At 44.7% G+C, this 22,040-nt stretch overlaps 1 protein-coding gene across 1 annotated transcript in view; it reads left to right on the forward strand.

Moving 5' to 3' along the window:
* Nucleotides 1-1,799: 1,799 nt before the first annotated feature.
* The window catches only part of LOC147454535 (uncharacterized), a 291,300-nt gene continuing 271,059 nt past the window's right edge, over nt 1,800-22,040 (forward strand). Inside the window, exons 1-9 of the mRNA XM_086516456.1 lie at nt 1,800-1,977; nt 2,058-2,120; nt 2,717-2,847; nt 2,946-4,361; nt 4,456-4,636; nt 4,842-5,129; nt 5,843-5,955; nt 7,134-7,391; nt 7,553-7,628. Coding sequence (XP_086372582.1) covers nt 1,876-1,977; nt 2,058-2,120; nt 2,717-2,847; nt 2,946-4,361; nt 4,456-4,636; nt 4,842-5,129; nt 5,843-5,955; nt 7,134-7,391; nt 7,553-7,628 — 2,628 coding nt within the window. The 5' untranslated portion in view covers nt 1,800-1,875. The remainder of the gene's footprint in view (nt 1,978-2,057; nt 2,121-2,716; nt 2,848-2,945; nt 4,362-4,455; nt 4,637-4,841; nt 5,130-5,842; nt 5,956-7,133; nt 7,392-7,552; nt 7,629-22,040) is intronic.

The following is a 22,040-nucleotide window of genomic DNA, read 5'->3' on the forward strand; positions in this document are numbered from 1 at the left end:
ATGCACTTTATGTACCTGGGATCAAGAAGAATCTTTTGTCTATATCTGCACTTGCTAGACTTGGTCTTGTAATCAAATTTGTGGATGACAGATGTACAGTACATGATCTCAGTTTCGGTGATGAAATTGTTGCATCTGGCATTTTATGTCGTGGGCAGTATAAGCTCACTTTGTATGACAAGTGTGGGAAAATTTTTGCAAATGCAATTGTGGACTCAAAGGCTATTTCAGATGAAAAACTTTGGCATGCATGTTTTGGACATCTGAATTTTACCAATTTATTGCGTTTGCAGAAATTTGATGAGGTTGCTTCTTTGCCACATCTTGAAGCACCTATCAAACATGTTTGTGAAGGCTGTATTTTGGGTAAGATATGCGGCGTTCAAAGTTCCGAAAGGATGGTTCAGTTAGGGCCACATGCAGGTTGCAGCTTGTGCATAGTGATGTTTGTGGGCCCATGCAAACTCCGTCCTTGGGCAATCACCTTTACTTCGTGACTTTCATTGATGACTACTCCAGGCATGCATGGGTATTTCCGCTTAAAGCGAAGTCCAAATTATTACATGCTTCAAACAATTTTTGGCTATGGCTGAAAATGCCTCAAAATGTAGAATGGACACCCTCCGAGATCAACCTATTACTGATGCAGATGTACATGATGTACTTGAAGAGGAAAGGGCTGAGAATGAGCAGGCTAGAGGTATGCCTAAATGGCTGGTGCATACTTTGCGTGACAGTAAATTGGATGCACCTTTGTCTAATCGTACTCATTCAGGTTCTCTCCATGCATCTTATGCATTAGATTGTTATTCTTTGGCTGTGTCTAACTTACATAATGTTGAGAAACCTCTATCTTTTGATGAAGCACAAAATTCAAAAAATTGGATGGTTGCCATGCAATCAGAACATGATGCACTTATAGAAAATGACACATGGACTTTATGTGATTTGCCTCTTGGAAAAAAGGCCATTGGTATGTAGTGGGTTTACAAGTTGAAACACAAGCCGGATGGTGAGATTAATCGCCATAAGGCTCGACTTGTTGCAAAAGGTTATGCACAGCAAAAAGGCATAGATTATAAAGAAACTTTTGCTCCCACTTGTCGTATGACTACTGTCCATCTTGTATGTGCTTTGGTAGCTCATTTTGGTTGGGATGTACATCAGTCAGACATTGTTACTGCTTTCTTGAACGGTGACATATATAGTAAGCAGTGTGATGGTGGTATTGCTTGTGTCAAAAATGTTACATAGAGACATTGCTATGTAAGTTTGGACTTGACGATTGCAAACCTATTGCCACTACCATGGAAACATGTTTGAAATTGAGTCTTCATGATGCTGGTGATCCTGCAGATGTCACTCTTTACCAAATTGTTGTTGGATGCCTCATTTATGTATGCAACACAGGGCCAGATATTCAGTTTGTAGTCTTACAAGTCAGCACATTTATGCATAGCCTAGGGTCTAAGCATTGGTAGGTTGTCAAGAGGATTTTTCGCTACTTGAGTGACACTTTACATATTGGCTTGTTTTATCCCAAGGGAGGATCATTGCCGCCAAACTTACATGACCCCCACAATCTCGCATGTGACACTCGACGTCCGTTTATTTGAGCCCTTAAACCTCCTTGGGATTGTTGATCCCATCGCTTGGCCTAATTTAATTTCCATGCCCTTTAGTGCTGAGGCAGGCAGAGTCTCGGCCGAGGCCAAAACCTTGTTGACTTTTGCCAAAAAGTTGATCAAAAGTTGGTTAGGTGCTAATTATTCCAATTTCCGCCTGTCTGCGCGGCCTCTCTCTCTCTCTCTCTCTCTCTCTCTCTCTCTCTCTCTCTGTGCGTGTGTCGGTTGCACGTGTTGTGTCCAATCTAAAATGTATAAGCAGAGGACAAGTATTTCCATGCGGAGAGCATCTCTATGGAAGGAGGAGGCTGAAGCCCATCAAGTGCTACCCAATGCAACATTGAAAAGATCAGTTGAGTCTAGTCCTCGACGACCATCATCACAGTAATGCAACCCATTGCGATCTTAGACTCACGATTTCCTTTTTATCAGGCTGAGGATCTTGCCGCTGACTATATTGAAGAATTAGAAGAAGCAGTCAAGAAAAGGAAGCTGGTATTGAGCCTTGCCTTCTGTCTTTTCTTCACGTTTTCTGAAACAGGGAGATAGCTCTGTGTTGTGGATGCTGGGCCTCGAGTCTAGTCCGATTGCAGGGTGACCTTGTCATGAAAACAGATGCTACTCTATACTTTTGGTTGACGGCACACAGCCAATTTATAGCCCCCATTTCCTCATTGACTCTTTGGTCAATGGCACTATGAGCTGCGTAGCTCGGTTGTGATAAGAACATTTTGGAGCGATGGAAATAGCGATGAAGCTGGATAATGCAAATGTAGAGTTGTTAAGAGGGATTCAACCCCTTAAGTGGCTTCCTCCTAATCTTGATACTGCATCAAGAAGAATGAGCTGTTATTGCTCATATAATATTTGTAGGAGTTACATTTTCCTTAGGGGAGCATGTCCAAAGGGTGATTTTGCAAAATCTCTAATCAGTATCAGTAACAGCAATGAATCAGTTGTCTCTGACATGTTAGTGGTGATCAAGTATATGTATATTCCGCTTTTCTTAATTTGCTTCATATAGGAGAAGGCTCGGCTATGCATTAGATTAAGGAAGAAGATTTCTCATGCTCTTGTTGGCATTGTACCAGATGGGTTTCCAAACGTCAGAATTGCCGCCGATCTTGAGTACAGAGACACTGTTCACCAAGGCAATTCCTTTAGGCATGCAGAATATGCTATATTGTCGAAGTCCTTCGAATCGCATTGGCATCTACAACAGGTTTCAAGTTTGTTAGTCTGCTCATAGAAGAAGAGAAGGTCGTCTCTGCTACAAGTCGGAGTATTAAATGTTAAACTACAATTTTTATGTGTCCGCAGTCCGTCATCAATGGATCTTGGCACTTTGGATGTGTCTTGTCCTAAATATACTCCACCAGAGATACCCATTTTAAGGTTTGAATTACCAACTCATGCTAGACGGAAACGGCCATGGAGGAATCCAGATGGGAAACCAAATGAGCTCTCCCATCCTTACAAAGTGCCGCTGTTGACAGATGAAGAACTGGACTTTCTTAAAGAGTTGGCGACTGAAACGGAGATATTACCTGAACAAGTCATGAAAGCAGGAAACTTTTATGTCCGGTCAAACAGGTGTTTCTCAAGCCAGGCAGTTGATTGCCAACAGCCACCTGAAGAGACTCCACATCCAGTAAAGTCGCATTTGAAAATTGGAAAGGATACCGATGAATCTATCAAGAAGAGGAAAGATGACTCTTTGAGACGGGATCTCAACGACAGAGAAAAGTATTTTCCGCATGTTGTGCAGAGTCCTAGAAGTCTCCACATTTGCACTTGTTTGAGGCATCCACCGCTTTCCTCCAGTGTATCCGATGCGGCTGAGCGAATATTGAAGTACCAATATTATATCGAGGCAGGTATAGATGAAACCTACATAGCTCCAATACGAGAGAAGTGGGTAAAGAATGCGGTGCATCTTGTCGGAAAACATGCAATTCAAGGTCTCTCACAAGAAACCGTCAGTCATACCTTACAGCATGTCTGTGAGGAGGTCCACCATGAGTATATACTTAGCATGAGAAAAGCTATCATTAATTACATACTTCAGGATATGGTAGAGCGGGAAAGGCTTGGGCTCACAGACATTGATAGGATTCTTCAAGCTATTACGACATCTTATTTTGCAAGGTCGCACACGATCCAGGTTTTGCTTCCAGAGTGGAGAAGTGCTGTCTTGAACGCTCATGGAGCAATGGCTGGGACACTTTACAGATTGCACCCATTGACTTTAGAAATTGCAAATGTCTGGCAGAATTCGTTCGCATCTCGGCTTCTTTTTGATGTTAGCTCTGGCGATTTTCGGGCCAAAATGCCTTATGAATTACAGGCCTTTGTGTCACAAGAGAACCAGTGTGCGTCAAGTACGAAAGATGCGTTGGAAAAGGAGTGGTTTTTGGCAGCTGGAAATCTGCTGAAGCAGGCAGTTCCAATACCTCCAAACCGGGATCTTGAGGGCTTCTATGAAGCCATAGCTGTGCTTATGACCAATCAAATCAGAAAACTAGTAGAGGATTCAATTATAAGCCTCACCAAGTTCTTGAATACATACACGTGTAAAATGACCGACTGTGCACCATTCAACATAAGGAAACGCATCCCAACAGCAGGTAAATATGAGAGGCTGTTTGAGGACGTTACTAAGGACTCCTCAAATTCACCTGCGGGCTTCGTACCGCCGTTTACTGTTACTTTGAAGTACTGTAATGGCGTTTACAGGTATATGAATAAAGATTATACCGAATATTTTGGATGCCAATTATTGTTCTCAACACTGAATTCTCCATATAATTGTTCTTGAATTGGTTATCAGCGTGGAACCGACCTTTGAAGAGATTGAGTCTGTGCTTTTGGAGTTAGTGGATCTTTGTTTCTATGATGGATCAGAAGCCTCATTTATTGATGCTAAGGGCGAGAAGATAGCCACCCTTAGTTTCTCAAATATAGAGGCTGATAATGCGCTGGTCCAGGTTGCTAAACTGTACATAAGCAGGGTAAGATCCTTTCAAAAATGGAAAAGTAAAATTTTTGACTCTTGTCTTCTCAAATGGATCAAGTAACTTGATCCATTTAAGAAGTTGAAATATTGGCCAACATGGGCTGCAATGAAAACTTCTTAAACCAAAAATACTTCCCCTTCCCCTTTTTCTGTGGATCACAAACATATGAAAACGAGTTAAGAGTTTGATGTTGACTTAGGCTATACGCTCAAATGCGGACAAACCAATGTCTCTAGTTAAAGGCTTTGACTTATTTGAAGACTTGGCAAACATGGATGCTGAAGCATTTGCAAAAGAATTCAGGGCACAAGAGAAAAGCCTTCCCGAGTATGAAACTACTATTGAGGCGTTTGACAAAAGAGCAACTGAGGCAGAGTTTGCATCGTCCAATGATGTTGATTGTGGATTGGTTAGAGTGCTATGTGTAGAATTCAAGAATTATCTAAGCAACAAAGCAAGACACGTCTGTACATTGTTGAAGGAGCAAGTGAGTTGACTCAAGTGAGCATATCTTTGGGCTTGAAATTATTGCAACTGTTTTTAATACGTTCAGATAGAGAAACAAATTGTGTAGCTTCTTATCAATTGAATAACAGGTTTTCTAAGGCAATGGTCCAGGTCTGCACATATTGTTGTCGCGATGTGGGTGGGTCAAGACTTCATTTTTTTTGTCCTGCTCACACCCTCATTTTAGGAGGAAGTTGGTCATGTGTGAAGGTTAGATAAATCTTTGGAAGAATGGATTCATAGATCAAGACTGGCCTTGCTGCGTACAATCTGCAATCATATTGTGTACCCGGAAAGAGGGCTTTGTTGCAGTGGATCGCAGTTACCCTTTCTATAAGATAATTTATCAATTACAAGTCACAGCTTTTCTTCATGTAGCATCTGTATTTCCATTCTATGGTTGGTGCACAATTTAAGAGAGAAGCATAGCTTGTTTCTTCAGGAAGAGTAGGGATTACCAAGTCAATAGCATGTGGTACGAAACACCCAGACCTTCTCACCAAACACGGGCAAAATGTGAGATCTAATTTTATCCTCAATGAACTTCTGGAAGAGGGCTGTACTCAATCGTCGATTGCAAGTTTTTAGAGATTATCGTGCAGTTGATTCAACCTTTAGTCGAAGTGTTCTTATTTAGTCTCATATCCTGTAACTTCCATTTTGTTATTAAAAATTACCCTGAATGTTATTCAGATTCTTGCCGATTTGAGTGCTATCAATCGTGAAGTCTCCATGAGGTGTGAACGGATTGCCAGAGATATAACTAAAGTGTCTACAAACTCAGAGGAAGCAGTAAGCTTGCAAAAGTGAGTGACATTTAAATTTTGAATAGTTGGTTGATTAAGATACACTTGACCTCCTAAGGTATAAAAGAAGCTTAGCCTTTTTGCTTACCTCTTTCAGAAGTGTAGATATTTGTATTTGCCGTTCCGGGCACCGACCCCGTTACCTAACTTTTGCCATCCCGACCCCGACTGCGTACTCCGTTCCCATTCCCCGTACCATGTTTCTATGGGACCATTGCCTTTTTGTGAAGGCTTTAGAACATTTTGTTCAATCATGAACTTTGAGGACCTTAAGTGGCTTTGGCTCATATTAATGGAGAGTAGGGGTCGGATGGGGACTCTCTTGAAGGAGAGGAATGAGTTCCATGCTGCCAACATAGAGAGCCCTCAAAGACTATTTTAGTGCCAGCTCTACAAGTCTAACAGCCTATATGTCCCCTTTAACCAATCTACCTTGTGGTAGAGGCCTCCCAAGAGAAGTGACATTGGACAGGGCCATTCCATTTGTAGACCGAGACGCCCACACCCACAAGGACAGTCCTTACAGCTTCCTCACCATCAGTAGGTTTGAGCAATCATCACCCGCCATTGGCTCAAATTGCCAAATCTATGCAGTGGAAGAAAGGGCCAGATTGGCATTTTGTGTCAAGGCCTGTATGTCCTCCTCTTGTGCAAGTCTCTTTGTAATCTATACTTACTTTACAAAAAATAAGTGAGATCGTGTTAAATGCCTAATAACGGCACTGCAAACTTGGTGTTCTGTTGCATACCTTGATTTAGCTGTCCAGAATGGCTGAGCTATTCAGCTGCTATTTACTTTCCACATGCATAAGGTTGGGGTGTGTACTGCAGAAGTAATATAGGGAAGTTTTAGGGCTTTTTCTATGAAGAAACAAACTCTTAGAAGATGCTTATCATGTTTGCTTTATGTTGACATCATACTCATGCCAAGATTTTAACAAAAATAGGCTAATATTGCAATGCAATATATTCCACATACAAGATAAAAATCTGTGGCTCAAATCTTAAGAATGTTGGAAGTATTATCTGTTGGTTTGATGAATTTGGAAGACTCTGTAGGTAGAAGAAATTGGCTTATTTGAGATTGATTATGTAGGGAGATTCTTTTCCTTATTCCAAAAATTGACACTACTTGTTACACAATGAATTAAAGACTTTCCTTTCTTTTGCTCTGACAGATTGCTCTTCTCTTGCCCTAACGAGCTCGGAACTGTGGAAAAATCTCTAACTGAGTGTAGGCAGAAAGATGAGTTTCTTGACAAGTTCATGTTTCAAATACCAGAGTCTGAATTCAGGACAATGATGCTTGCATACGAGTGGCCCAAGAGAGTAAAAGCAGTAGTTGAAGTGCATACTCACAGAATACAGGAAGAATATGAGCAGTATGAACAAGCATTAAAGAAGAAAAGAGCCACTTTTTTAGAGCTTCTAGAGTTGTACGTTCTCTTTTTTGTTCAAGTTCATGTTCTTTCCATACAAATTCACTTGGGATAGATACACCCATTTCTGCACATTCTATGGACCTTTATTTTGTATTTGAACTTCCGAATATTTTCGCAGGAGCTGTTTTGTTAATATCTTTTTTCTTTTGAGACAGTCATGATAATCAGGTCAGGAGCTTTGAGAAGCATGGTGAAACTGAGAAGGCAGAATCAATTTCACTGGAGGCCCAGGTCTTTAAAATTAAATTTGTTACTTCTCTGCTGGTGACATATTTTCTGTAAAAGCGCAAAATTGGAAAACAAAGTTGAGAGGAAGTGTAACAAGCACCAGAGGTATATGCTAACAACAAATTATGAATGGGGCAGGCGATGTGGTTGTGGATGCAAGCATGAGCTGTGAGGTTTAGAGCTCAATCCCCAACTCAATCCTCATGGCACTTTAGCATGGTAGAGTTTCAACCCCCATTGCTTCATGGTATTCGATTGCATGACTGGAACCTTCTAGACGGTTCCGTCCAGCCATTTTTGGGCCAGATGGGGTGTTCCCCATTTTTTCCCATACTTATGGGATCCTTAGGTTTTTTCCACACCTGTATTTATATTGGGTAATTTCCCTACGGACACCTTCTTCACTTAATATGTTCCTAGACTGGGTAGGCTATCACTTCTGGTTTTAAGAAGAGTTTTCTCTTTCTCTGTCTACATCGTTGTTTGCATTGTGCCAATCTACAAAGCAGGGGATATGCTCAATCCAAGAAACTATAGGACGCTCATGGTTGGCCACATCTTGGCCAAACCATATGGAGTAGTGTTCGAATAGGAGCTCAATTTATATGCTGAGCGAGAGGGCTTGTGTTATGTCCCGCTTCGGGAGAGGGGATCTAGCCTAGACGTCGTTGGAATGGGCGTCAAGTGTCCGGGCGGACGTAGTGTGGACCTGGCTACTGTGGCCGGCCATTATTATAAAAGGGAGGCTGAGGCCTCATTTGTAGTTATCGACCCCCAATGGCAAAGTGCCAGTGGTTAGCCCGTGAGGCTAGGAGTGCGCGAGGTCATCTTGAGGAGGTGACTGCGGGTGGTATGGGACGCTTGGTCTTACAGGTGCACTCCTACGTCCTCGGACGCTGGCCCCAACACGGGGGTGCCACCGGATGGTGGCTATGGTCGGGTGGTTCGTCACCGACGCGTGTCTGTAGGCGATCCATGTAGCCGGGAGATCCACTCCGCGTGTTCGTTTCATGGTATCAGAGCCGGCTTGGTTGCAAAAAGGACCGTGTGCACACCTACGGATTAGTTTGAGTAGGGGAAACTCAATTTCACGTAATTTTTAGTAATTTATTGCTGAAGTTACTTGTTTTTCTTCTCGTGAGCGTGTTTGCAGGTGAAGCTTAGTGCTCTTTCGCTGGAAAATCAGCGATTGAACAGTTGGAAATGCTGAAAATCAAAGTTTCTTTACTACTTTTGCTGCTTTTTGATGAAAATCAGTGAATTTCTCATTAAGTTGCTGATTTGAGAATAAAATTCATCATCCAGTATCTTCTTTTTTTACCGAGAAAAAGATCCTTCCATTAGTTAATAAAACTGCCCACATGGTTACAATCATCTCTACGAGACAGGGCTACATCTACCATAGGGGAGACTCTCCCAATGAAAAGACAACATATGTACAATGAGGGCTAAATCAATAGATGGGAGGAAGGAAAAGCCACACAGGTGGACGGTAGTGCCGTTTGGGCTCACGTGGACCATGGTGAAGAAAGGCCCAGGGTGCCAGAGTCGTAGGAACGCCTCGCTGCGCTCCTGCATGCAGTCGGAGTTGCCCTGAAGTCTCTCGAACTGTCCCCTGAGAGTATGGATTAACTCCAGCCAAAAGTCACGAACAGTCTCCGCTGGTGGAACAAGGCGAACCTCGAAGATGCGGAAGAAACGGGCCTTCCAAATGAACTAGAGTGTCCGAGCTCTCAACACACCTCTCTCTGCACCACTCCTAGGGGTAAGCTCTGTAGGAGGCTGGAGTGTAGGTCGGCCCTCTGGATCACTATCATCCTGCTCGTGGAAGATAACGCAAATTGTAGCGCAGGGCCCGTGAGGGTGGACCAAGCAGCTGCACCCCAAGTGTACTGTCACGCTGTGGAAAGAGCTGGCATCAGCCGAAGAACTCGCCAAACCTACTGTGCCATGAGGCAGTCCCACAGACAGTGACGCTGACTCTCCAAAGGATGGTCACAAGTTGCACATGCTGCCGAAAGGCCACTATGTACTAGCCAACTCCCCACTGCTGTAGCTCTCTGTGCAACTAGCTACTGGAACATAGTGGCTCGCCGCAGCTGTTTGGAGTCCCACAACCTCGCCCAGAAGCCTTAGAAGCACTCAGCTATGAGATCCTCCTCGTGCCAATGAAGTGCTGCAGCAGGACGAACCTCTCTCCGTGCTGCCAATATGTAACGCCCCTCTCGAATAGTGTACTGTAAGAAAGGGATCCCAGGGTTGTTAGCTGAAGAGAAGGGGTCTCTCCAGAACCACTCTCCAGGATCCCACTGCACTCGTGCCAGAGGGCAGCTCTCCCAAGCCCAAAGCCTCCAGTGGCCTGTCTCAAGATCTGCTTGGTCAGGGTCAATGACACAAGTCCTCCCTCAGATGCCTACTACTTGAATCCTCTGAAAAGAGCACTCTGCAACCTGTGGAGCCTCTACTGAGACTCTTTGTAGTCGACCCTCCACCTGGATCTTGAAGAACATGGAGGGTACTGACTCTGAGCAAGCGCGAATTGCAAGAGGAACTCTAGTCACGTGAAGGCCCCCATCCATTGGGGAGCTGATGTCTCTAGAGGAGTGAGCCACTTAGTTGGTAGAGCCTCTGTGATGTCCTGGCACATGCTCTGCACCCCTCTCATGCCCCATAGCTGGATGCTCTGTACCTCCTCTGGCAAACCTGAGAACTGAAGCCGGTCGCCTAGAGTGCGTGCTGGACCCTTTGCCATGAGACCCCAAGAAACATGAGGCCTACTACCAACCAAGTGGCCTCTCTGAGTGCTAATCATAGGGTTCCAAACAAGGGCCTGCCTCAAGCGCTCCTCCGTGCAAGTGGGTTGGTGCTGCTCTAGGTCACATCGCAGCTGTTCCCAAGAGCAAAGCATGCTCTCAACAAATCGATCCTCTAGTCTCCTGCTCAGACCAACTCTACGCATCTCTGTAAAGATCCACTTGATGGAAGATCTCCAAGAGCCTCTTGCATGAGGCACTTGAGCTCTAAGCCGGTGAAGCAACAACTCCTTCCAGGGCTCCTACCTTGGAAGCAGTCCTCTGACAACAAACTTCCCAAGAAGGGCTCTACTTTGCTGTGCTCGGACTATGATCTCCAACCCCCCCTGAGAACAAGGTAGAGTGATGACTTGCCAGGCGCAGGGTAACTGGGTGTCACGCCCTGACCAAAGAAAATTCCTGGTCTCCCCTTTAGTCAGCGCAAGCTCTACTTCGACTGTTTCTGATTTATTGCTTGTAATATTTTCTATGGATTTCCTTGTTTAGAGGTTTCCCATTAGTAGTTCAATCTGACATTACTAAAAAAAGTGTGTGTGCGTGCATGTGTGTGTCCTTTGGGGTGTGTGTGTGTGTGTGTGTGTGTGTGTGTGCGCGTGCGCGTGCGAGTGAAATTTTCCTGCGCGCCCTCTTGTTGTCTTCTGTCGCGGAATTTTCCTGCGAGCTGCGCGCAGCAGCAGCCCTGTGTTGTTTCGCCAGCGAGGGTGTGTGTGTGTGTGTTGGGGTACGTACTGCTGCTCCTGCGAGTTTATACCCAGCACGCCCTTCTGCTCCACGCTGCTGTGGAGTGCAGTTTTGCTCAGCGCGTTTGTCAGAGAGTGCAGCAGGCTTTGTACGCCAGTTGTGGCCAGCGTGATTTTGTCTGCTCTCGCTGTGCAGGATTAACAGGGCAGTTGCACAAAGGTTCGATTTTGAGTCAAGCTTCAAATCTCTGGCAGAATTCAGAAGATGTATATTGTTGTGGGTTTTGGTTGCTTTTTTCTGTGAAACATGTACAGAGTTGTGGTTCGTCTGTGATTTGCAAGGTTTTCTCCACAATAGATTGCAAATTTTCTCGGCAGTCGGTTTTGTTTGAGAAAGGGGTTTCTTTCAATTTATGTTCGACTCACTCTGCGTCTTTAAGCGTCGGAAAGCGATGGAACCCACGTCGGAGGCAGCCTCTGAGATCAAGACATGCTTGTACGAGGACTTTGAGGAGGCTCGACAGGCATGGAATGGTCAGGCGCCTGCTCTTGAGGTGCGCATTCCGGTACAGGACCTCATGGACCTAGTTGCGCAGTACGCTATGAATGCAGTTATTCTGTTTTTCCCGGGGAAAATGCCTATTGCGCAAGATGTCGGCCAATGGGTCGATTTTCTCCTTAAGCGACATGCTGTCCGAGGTGTCTACTTTGGGGTGCGTGGATTTTATGAAGTTTTGCTCGTAGATGTGGAAGCTCGCAATCTTTTGCTTGAGATGTCTCCCCTCTTTTTTAATACGCAGATGACACATGTTCTTCCGTGGGCACTCACTAAAGACTACCAGAGTCTTATTCGTCACAAATGCCCGGTGTGGGTGGAAATTGTTGATTTTCCCCGCACGTGGAGACATTTCCTGCCGCTGTTGGCTGCGCAGCTTGGAAAGGTTATCTGTCCTCCAAAATTGGATGCGAATACTAACAGGTTTTGCATTCTATGGGATACGGACAAGATTACCCCGGATGGTATTATGGTTGACTCAGGTGATCCATGGGTAGGCAAGCGTCCCTTTAAACTTACATGGGGAAAATTTGCGAATTCATGTTTTCGATGCGGCAAATTTGGTCATATGCAATCCGAATGTCTAGAGCCGGTCTTGCAACCCCCTCCCTCTGCTGTTCCTTTGTCCACCTCTATCCCTACAGGGAAACCTACAAGTGAAGCCAAGCAAAGTGGAGTTTCTACTGTTAAAGTGTCTTCGAATGTGGACAAAGGGAAAGGCAAGGTACAACAAGTTACTGATCTTGGGAATGGGACTGCTGCAAAAGGCAAAAATGTTGGATCTACTGATGTCAGTACATGGGTGGTGCCGATAAAAGCACTAAAGATTCGCACGCCACTTTCTTCTCGTAATCACGTTTCTTTTGTTAATGCTAACAAGAATGCATCGTTTAAGCAACTACCATGTAATGACAATCGCACGTTGATTGATGCATGGGATAAAGCGATGCACTCTTACAAAGATGTACTCCTTGGTGAGGCTTCCACATTGCATGTGAACGCTGTGGACACGTTTCTTGCCCTGACTCAGAGGATGGGTCCTCGTACGGATGCAGTGGATGGACGTGTCTATGGGAACCTCCATTTGATTTTGATTTTTGTTGCTTTTTGTACATATGTTTTCAATGCAAAGTCATATTAAATGCATCTCATACAATGTGCGTGGGTTATGCAAACTTGACAAATGGCGGTTGACTTGGCACTATGTACATACATGTAGGGTAGACAGTTGTATTGCAAGAGCATAATCAGCACGAGTTTGCTGGTCAATGTTCCTATTTTGCCGGATATTGGATTGCGTATGCTGGCTCGCAAGATTTTTCTGGTGTGTTGATGCTGGTTCGACATGAGCTTCAGCCTGTTCTGTTGTACAATGATCCGCATGGTCGGTGGATGGTTGTATAGTGTTTGTTGAATGGTCGAGTTCATGAATTTGGAGGTACATATGCATATACGGCCTTTGGGCAAAGAGTTGCTTTATGGCGAGAAATCTCGTCTCACTCATGGACCTCGAATGCATTTCTGTATGGAGATTTCAATAATACTCCTGATTTGATTGACAGCACCACAGGAAATTCGCATATGTTGCTTGCGGAGAAGCACAACTGGGATCTTCTTGTTGCCTCTGCTCAAGTGATTGATATTTGGCGTTCTTTGCATCCTGCTACACCTGGTTTTACCTTTCAGCATGTTGCTCATTCCTCTTATAGAGCATGATTGGATCGTTGGTATTTGCTTAATGGGCAACAGTATGAAGAATTTGTATGTGACATGCGGATAGATTATGCTCTGTAGCTATCAGATCATTATCCTCTTTTGCTGTCATTGTGTTTTGGACAGTCTCTTTCTGATCGGCCTCTTCACAGGAAATGTTTGTTGCATGTTAATAATGCCTATCTTACTCATGAAGATTTTCGTCACATGATTGCCGATATTATTCCTCCGTTGTTGGCTCAAATGCATATTGATTTGGATGCTGCTTAGTATCGTTTTGTCATGAGAGTACAAAGTGTCATTTTTGACTATGGTAGGAAGCATATGCAGCGTATTCAGGAGAATGTCGTTGATGCGAAACAGGTTAGTCAACGCTTACAACAGTTGGCTGATTTCCGCCCACTGTTTGACTCTGAAATGACGGAGTTATGTGAAGCTAAAGTGTGTATTCAGCAAAATGATAAGAGAAAGCTTGCTAAGTGGCAGACGCGTGCACGTCAACAGGCTTTTATGGATAAAGGTTGTGCTTCAAAGAATTTTTTAAAGCATTTGCATCAAATTGCATGCTGCCTTGCTTGCATTGGGCCAGTGGAGATCTCCTGGTTGGGACGGACTTACTGTGGAATTTTTCCTCTCGTTTTGGGATGCTCTTAAACAACCCCTGATATTCATGATAAATGTGGCATGGGAAAAACAGGATCTACCAATTTCATGGAAAGAGGGCTTACTTAAGTTGTTGCCCAAGCAAGCGCTTTGCGAGCAGTTTTCTCATTGGCGGCCCATAACTTTGATGCCGGTGATATACAAGATTTTGGCTAAAATGTTGGTCCACCGCATCAAGGACTATCTGTTTACAGGACTTCATCAGGCTCAATATGGTTTCATTCCTCGTCGTCAAATCATGGACAATTTGGCCAATCTTATGATTGGCATGGAGTATACTAAGTATATGCAACAGGATGTGCTGGTCATGTAAGTTGATATTGAAAAGGCCTTTGACACTATGCATTGGGACTTCATTGTAGCCACAATGACATGTTTAGGATTTGGTCCTAAGTTGGCTAATGTGGTTTATTTCTTATATGATTGTAGTACGTCTTTGGGAGTCTTGGATGGGGAATTGACTGAATCGTGGCCGCTTGGTTGTTCGGTTCGGCAAGGTTCCCCTTTAGTGCTTTGCTGTATGCAATTGCCTCTCATCCTTTGTTGATGTATCTTGATCATTTGACCTCTGCGCAGCGTCTTCATGGTTTGAAGCTACCATCGGGTCATACTTTTATTGGGCAGGCTTATGCAGATGACTTGCTATTTATGCCCCGCAATTAGCAAAACGATGTTCAAGAGATTATGAACGCTTTGGAATTGTTTGCGATTGCGGCTGGTCTTAAAGTCAATTTCCGTAAATCAAAGCTTTTGCTGCTTCGTTCCTGTGATTGGCATGCTCTGTTGTGGCTAGGAGAGATTGTTCTTCCAAATGTAATCACTAGGCATTTGGGTTATCCAATTGGATGGAATGTTACTCACACGCAGAAAGTGGATTGGGTTATGAATCGCTTGAATGTTAAATTGCATTACTGGAAGCTTTCTACATGGCCGCTACATGTTCGTCTGCGAATTGTTCAGAGTATCCTCATGGCATATATTCAGTTCTTTTTGCCATTGTTGGATTGGCCCCGTCATTGTCTTGACTCTATCATGTCGGCCATTTTGTCTCATTTGTGGCGAACGCGTGCTCACAAAAAAGGTTTGTGCTTGATATCCATGGCAAAACTTTGTACACCAAAGCGCTTTGGTGGTTTGAATATTTTGGACCTGCATAGGCATGTCATTGCTAGGAAGGCTATGCTTTTGCCTACACTTGTGCAACAATCTCAGCCTTGGACTCTTATGTTTGCACACTTGAGTCAGCATGTGGTTACTTCCTCATTTGGTCACTGGCAATCATCCATGTGGGAGGCAGTATTTGGTAAGATGGATGGTCATATTCCTGGATGCCCACTTTCTTCCACCTTGCTTTTTGCATGGAAACAGGTTACGATTCATCTCTCAAGGAATGCTCGGAGGGAAGGAAACTCACTTCATGCGGAGAGCCTTCATTGGAGTCGGGCTTTTTCTCTTACTTTGGCTGACCGCTCGCCTCGCCAAGCGTATTTCCTCTCCTGCCGTGGCATTCGAGTGGTTGAGGATGTGGTGGATGCTGTTGGTTTCACTTTCGAGTTTCCATTTGCTGCTCGCCGCTTTAGATTGGGCATGCACTATCGCCAGTTTTGGAGAGAATTACAGCAAATGTTGACAGGTTTCTTGCCTGTTTCACCTTTGGCTGATGGTGATCGCATGTCTGACTGGAAGCTTGGGGAAATGCCATTTCAAGATATTTCTGCCGGCCGGGCATATGCTCTTCTTCTGCCTCGTCCATGGATTGCTGATCATTGCAACGCTATTTGGCACATGCATAAATCAAATATTTGGTGGCGAAGGATTATATCTGCAATATGGGAAAGTCATTTGCCGTTGAAAGAGCGTTGGCGGTGTTTACTTGGTGTGCTCCTAGTGGGTGCCTTTCTTAGGATGCAACGTATCCGTCCTTCATCATGTGTCCGTTGCTCATCTGCCGAGGAGGATGTTTGTCACCTCTTGTGGGATTGTTGTGTCACTTGAGACTTTCTTTGTCGGGTATCTGCGTGTATGCGGCTACGTTTTCCCACGACGGTCTTCCATAAGAGGTTTTGGGTTTTTGGTATCTTCTCGCCGGCGTTGCAGTGCTTTGCAGCCTTCTTCATGTGGGTCATGTTTTGGGCGTACTGGAGCCTGTGGCGACAACGTAATGGCTATATGTTCCATCGCATTCATACAGATCCCCTGCCTTTCTTTAAGATTTCCCTTCGGCAGTCTTTGCGGTTCGCTTTGGAAGTTGGTGATATTACGGCAGAGATACATCAGCTTTCTTATGAATGTTTTTAGATATTTTGTACAAGCCGAACACTGTTGTGTTCCTTTCCTTGTAAATCTTTTTGGTGGGTTTTCCTCTCTTTGAGGTTTCCCACAGATAGATAAATCAAATTGATTTACAAAAAAAAGTGTGTGTGTGTGTGAGAGAGAGAGAGAGAGAGAGAGAGAGAGAGAGATGGCCACTACATGTTCGACTTCGTACTGTGCAAAGTATCATGATGGCATATGTTCAATTTTACTTGCCGTTGTTGCGCTGGCCTCGCTCTCGTCTCTCATTGCTTATGTCTAATATTGTATCTCACTTGTGGCGCACTAGTCCTCATAAGAAAGGCCTCTGCTTGTTAGCAATGCAGAAACTTTGCACTCCGAAGCGTCTTGGGGGGCTGAATATTTTGGACCTTTGACGCCATGCATTGGCAAGGAAGGCTATGTTATTACCTACTCTTGTGCGGCAATCTCAGCCATGGAAAATTATGGTTGCTGATCTATGTCGGCATGCTACCACTCTCGCTTTTGGTTGTTGGCTGACTTCCCTTTGGGAGCTTGTGTTTGGCAAGATGGATGGTTATGTTCCTGGTTGCTTATTCACCTCTGCCTTGCTCTCCGTTTTGGAAAGATGTTACGGATCATCTCTACTGGCATGGCAGGCAGCAAGCAAATGGGAATTCCTTCCGTTTGGAAAGCATTCATTGGAGTAAGGTGTTCTTTTTTACCCTGGCTGATCAACCGCCTCGTCAAGCCTGCTTCCTCTCTGGTCGTGGCGTATGCACAGTTGATGATGTGGTGGATTCATCTGGGAATTTGCATACTTTTTCTCCGGCAGCAGCACGCTTTGGGTTGGGCATGCATTATCGTCAGATTTGGAGCCTGCTTCAGCATATGCTGGTTGATTTCCTCCCTATTCCGTCGCTGGCAGGTGGTTGTCGTATGCAGGATTGGACTTAATGGGACACTCCTATGGATGCGATTTCTGCCCAATATATCTATGCTTCTCTTGTGCAAGACTCTTGGCTGGCTGATCATTGTAATGCGCTCTGGGCTTTGCACAAACCTGAATGATGGTGGAGACAGGCTCTCACTGCTATTTGGAAGTCTCACTTGCCTCTTAAGGAGCATCTGTTTCTTTGGCGTTGTTTGTTGGGAGTTCTTCCGGTTGGAACTCTCCTTGTGGTGCGTCACATTAGCTCCTCCGTTGTGTCAACTGCTCCGTTGTTGATGAGAATGTCAGACATCTGCTTTGGGATTGTCGCTGCACCAGGACATTCCTTCGATGCATTTCTGCTTGTATGAATCTTCGATTTCCCTCGATGGTTTTCCACAAACGTTTCTGGCTTTTTGGCATTCTTCCGACTTCCCTCCAACGTTTTGCCATCTTTTTCGCATGGGTCAGATTTTGGTCGCTGAGGTCTCTGTGGCACCATCACAATCTCCGTATGTTTCACTGTCATGAGGTGGATCCTTTTCCATCCTTCAAGATTACCTTGAGGCAATCGTTTCATTTTGCCTTTGACACTGGGGACATATCCCTAGAAATCTTGCAACTCTTCTATGTTTTCTTTTAGCGATTTTACATCACAGAACACAGATATGTTCTCTCCCTTGTATCTGATCTTTTTGGTGGGTTTTCCTCGCTTTGAGGTTTCCCACTGGTAAATTAATCAAATCAGACTTACAAAAAAGTGTGTGAGAGAGAGAGAGAGAGAGAGAGAGAGAGAGAGAGAGAGAGAGAGAGAGAGAGAGAGAGAAATGAAATGAAATGATATATTAACATCTACAAAAGGCCAAAATGACCTATGAGACCAACTGATTACAATGATGAGTCTAGTACCAAGTCTGGGTACAAACAAAGAAAACTACAAACAAAGAACTGATAGGAGTGCTACCGACTTCTATGGGTGTCTGGTAGGCTGAGCAATGGTATCATGCCATAAAGGTACAAAGTGGGGATAATGTCGTCACCATGATATAATATAGCAGTAGCATGAAGCCTATTTTGATCGACACTCTGGGTGTCGTGCTAGAATCTTGTGGATCCTCTGCCGCAATCTCCGCCGGTGCTGCGTGGCTCCACTCCTCAGTCGCGGTCGTCTCGATCTCCCCAACTCTATAGCTCAATCAATGAGAGTACCGCTGGTGTGTGGATGGGTGGGAACCGAGCTCTGTGATGGTGGTGTCCCCTCTGCCTCTGTGGTACTCAGACTGAAGAAATCTGAGATGCGTCTCTGGGACTGTCTCTGTCTTTGCCCACTCAATAGAGCGTCTCTATGTCTCTGTATCTCAAGTAGGAATAATCCGAGACATCTTTGATCCTGATATCTCATGACTCTATCTAACGAGTCAAAACCATCTGTGAATAAACAATGAAAGCGTCCCCGTATCTCATAGTAGACTGTGCAGCGACATATGTAGTGAAACTCTATCTCTGGCTCTGCATGGCATAACTGACATATCCTACTGTCTGCTGGTATGCCTCTGAATCTACCTGTCTCAATCCCAAGCTGGTGTGAAGATGTGCGAATCTGGCCTATGGCACATCGTAACCCATGAGATAGATGTGTGTCCATGTAGCTGGGCCGTGTGACAAATCCGTCTATCGTGAGTTGGAGAAGATGCTCTCTATAGAAAACCCTCTTCATACCCAACTCCCGTGATGGCTCTATCCATGTCCTCTTGCTATCAAGCCGGATAAGATCCTGCCGAATGAGTCTAGTAGTCTCCATCCGTGTAAGAGCCAAAGATGGTGCATCTAGAGAATACTGGAAAGGGGGCAGCCTGTCCATGCTGAAACCATGCCTTTGAAACCATGAGCTCATCTGTGTATACCAACATGATGTATCTCCCTGTAATGCCAGCTCTCTGGATGACTCAAGAGCAAGCCTAGCATACCTGTCCCTGGTGGTGTCCCATAAGCTGTGTACAAATGATACTGATCTGGTGAGTGCCTCAACCTCCATAGGTGGGGCAGCCAGCTCCGCTTGTATGATGTCATGTGGAACTGAGGCCTTGGCTCTAATCAGCCTAGAAATCATAGATATCAAGGGTCTCTCCATATTACTCCATCCAGCACTGTCAACCGACAGTCCCCAAACCTGAACCCCGTATAGCATAACTGAAGCGACCAAAGTGTCGAAAAGCCAGAGCTTTGTTCGAGGTTCCTGGAACTGAACCTGCGAACAAATCCTCTCTAAACCGCCTAGGGCTGCATAGGCACGAGTCAATCTAGTGTCTGCTGCCACTTTCAGTGTGAACCTCGGTCCACTAAAGACCACCCCAAGATATGTGTATGCATCAGTGTACTCCATACTTTCCTACCCATATGTGAATGTAGGTGCTGATCTCCTAACCCACTGTGGTGTGGTATTAAATACCATGACCTTGGTTTTACCAAGGTTGACAGACAATCCACTATCCTCTGCAAAACTATGCAATGCGTCCAAATGTCTCTGCATACCCTCTGGTGAGTCTGATATCAACACAATATCGTCAACATCCAATAAAAGAGGGATCCATGTCCCCGCAAGCTGAGCACCTCTATCTCCTCCTTTGTCAATATAATCAGAGACCTCATCAACATACATACCAAATAAAGTAGAGGACAGTGGGTATCCCTGTTTCACTTCGATAGTGGAGTGAACTATGTCAGATATCCCCTCTGATGTGCGTACATGACCCATCACTGAACTGTACAATGCCATAATCCCCCATATCAGCTCTGTGGGTACCCCCAATTCCATAAGTCGGCGCATCAATCTGGCCCTCGGTACTGTGTCAAAAGCTTTGCGGAAGTCCACAAAGCTGCAATATATCCATCTACCATGTGCTCGACCCTCCTCAATGATAGCTCTGAGTGTAAAGACATGATCTAGTGTGGAGAAACCCCTCCTGAAACCAGCCTGCCCAGGTGCCCGTATGCCCATAATCTCTGCCCAACTGCTCAGCCTATGCTCAAGGATGGATGCATACAACCGTACCAATGTGTGTCCTACCATGATAGTACGGTAATTCCCCGGCACTGTGGGGTCTCGTGTCTTGAAGATAGGTACAATAGTAGATAATCTCCAAGACTCACGAGAGAGAGAGAGAAATGAAATGTTGTATTAACGTCTTCAAAAGGCCAGAGTGACCTATGAGACCAAACTGATACAAAAGTGGTGAATCTGTTACAATGTCTGAAAAGTGTGAAAATAAATGCGAAAAACTAAATACAAAGTATTAGATAAACTTCTCAGGAGCATTCTGGGTGTCTGGCTAGAATGCTTCTAATCCTTTGTTGTAGTCTCCTCCGGTGAAGTGTGCTTCTGCATCTCGGTCGTGGTCGTCTCGATTTCCTAAGCTCAATCGCCCTGTCAATGAGGGTGCCTTTGGTATGAATGTGGGTACTCCTTTGTGCTAGCTGTTGGCCTCTTGCTTCTCCTTCCATTCCTGCTTCGCTCGATCTGAAGAAATCTGTGATCTGCCTCTGAGGCTGTAGTGCTCTTTGTCTTCTCATTAGATTATCCCTGTGCCGATATAGTTCCAGTTGGTACAGGCCTAAGCACCTTTGATCTTGGTATTGCATGACTCTATTTAGAGGTCCAAAGCCTTCTTTAAATAAGCAATGGAAACGCCCACGTATCTCATAGTATACGGTGCAATGGCATATGTAGTGTAATTCTGTCTCGGGCTCCATTCCGCATAACTTGCATCAGGTTGGATTCCCCTAAATCTGCCAAATTCAATTTCCAGCTGGTGTGAGGATGTACGAATCTGACCAATAGCACATCTCAAACCATGAGACAGGTGGGTATCCATGTAGCTCGGGCGAATCACAAAACCATCTTCAGATAGCTGTAGGAAGTTTTCTTTGTAGTTGGCCATCTTCGTGCCCAATTCTTGTGTAGGGTCTACCCATGTCCTCTTAGTGTCCAACTGTATAAGATCCTGGCGGATGATTTTATTAATCTCCGTTCGTGTGATTGCTAGTGATGGAGCCTCAAGAGAGTATTGGAAGGGGGGTAATCTTTCCATACTGAACCCGTGTCTTTGAAACCACGAGGACAGTTGCGCATACCAGCATGATGTATCTCCTTTCATTGCTAATTGTCGAGAGGATTTGAGGGCCAATCTAGTATATCGGCAATTATTTGTATCCCACAAACCATGCATAAAGGACACTGATCTGGTAAGAGCTTCAATTTCTATCGGAGGGGCAGCTAGTTCCGCTCGGGTAATCGCGTGTGGTTGGAGGCCTTGGCTCTAATCATTCGGGAAATCATAGATACCAAAGGTCTCTCCATTGACTTCCAATTATCGTGATCCACAGATGGTCCCCAAATCTAGACCCCATAAAGCATAGCCGTAGCCCCCACAGTATCAAAGAGCCAAAGTTTTGTTCGTGGTTCCTGAAACTGCACTTGTGAACACATCCTCTCCAACCCTCCCAAGGCCGCAGAGGTTCTGGACAATCTAGCATCCGCTGCTTTCTTAAGAGTAAACTTTGGTCCTGTAATTACCACACCAAGGTATGTGTATGCATCTGTGTACTCTACTGTATCCTGGCCATATGCAAATGTAGGTGCCGATCTCCCAACCCACTGCGGTGTGGTGTTAAACACCATAACTTTGGTTTTACCCAAGTTTACCGACAGTTTGCTGTCTTCCGCGAATTTATGTAATGCATCTAACTGCCTTTGCATTCCATCTGGTGATTTTGCTATCAATACAA

This window comes from Adiantum capillus-veneris, chromosome 7 (assembly GCF_014529385.1).
Source record: "Adiantum capillus-veneris isolate H3 chromosome 7, ASM1452938v2, whole genome shotgun sequence".
NCBI lineage: Eukaryota > Viridiplantae > Streptophyta > Polypodiopsida > Polypodiales > Pteridaceae > Adiantum > Adiantum capillus-veneris.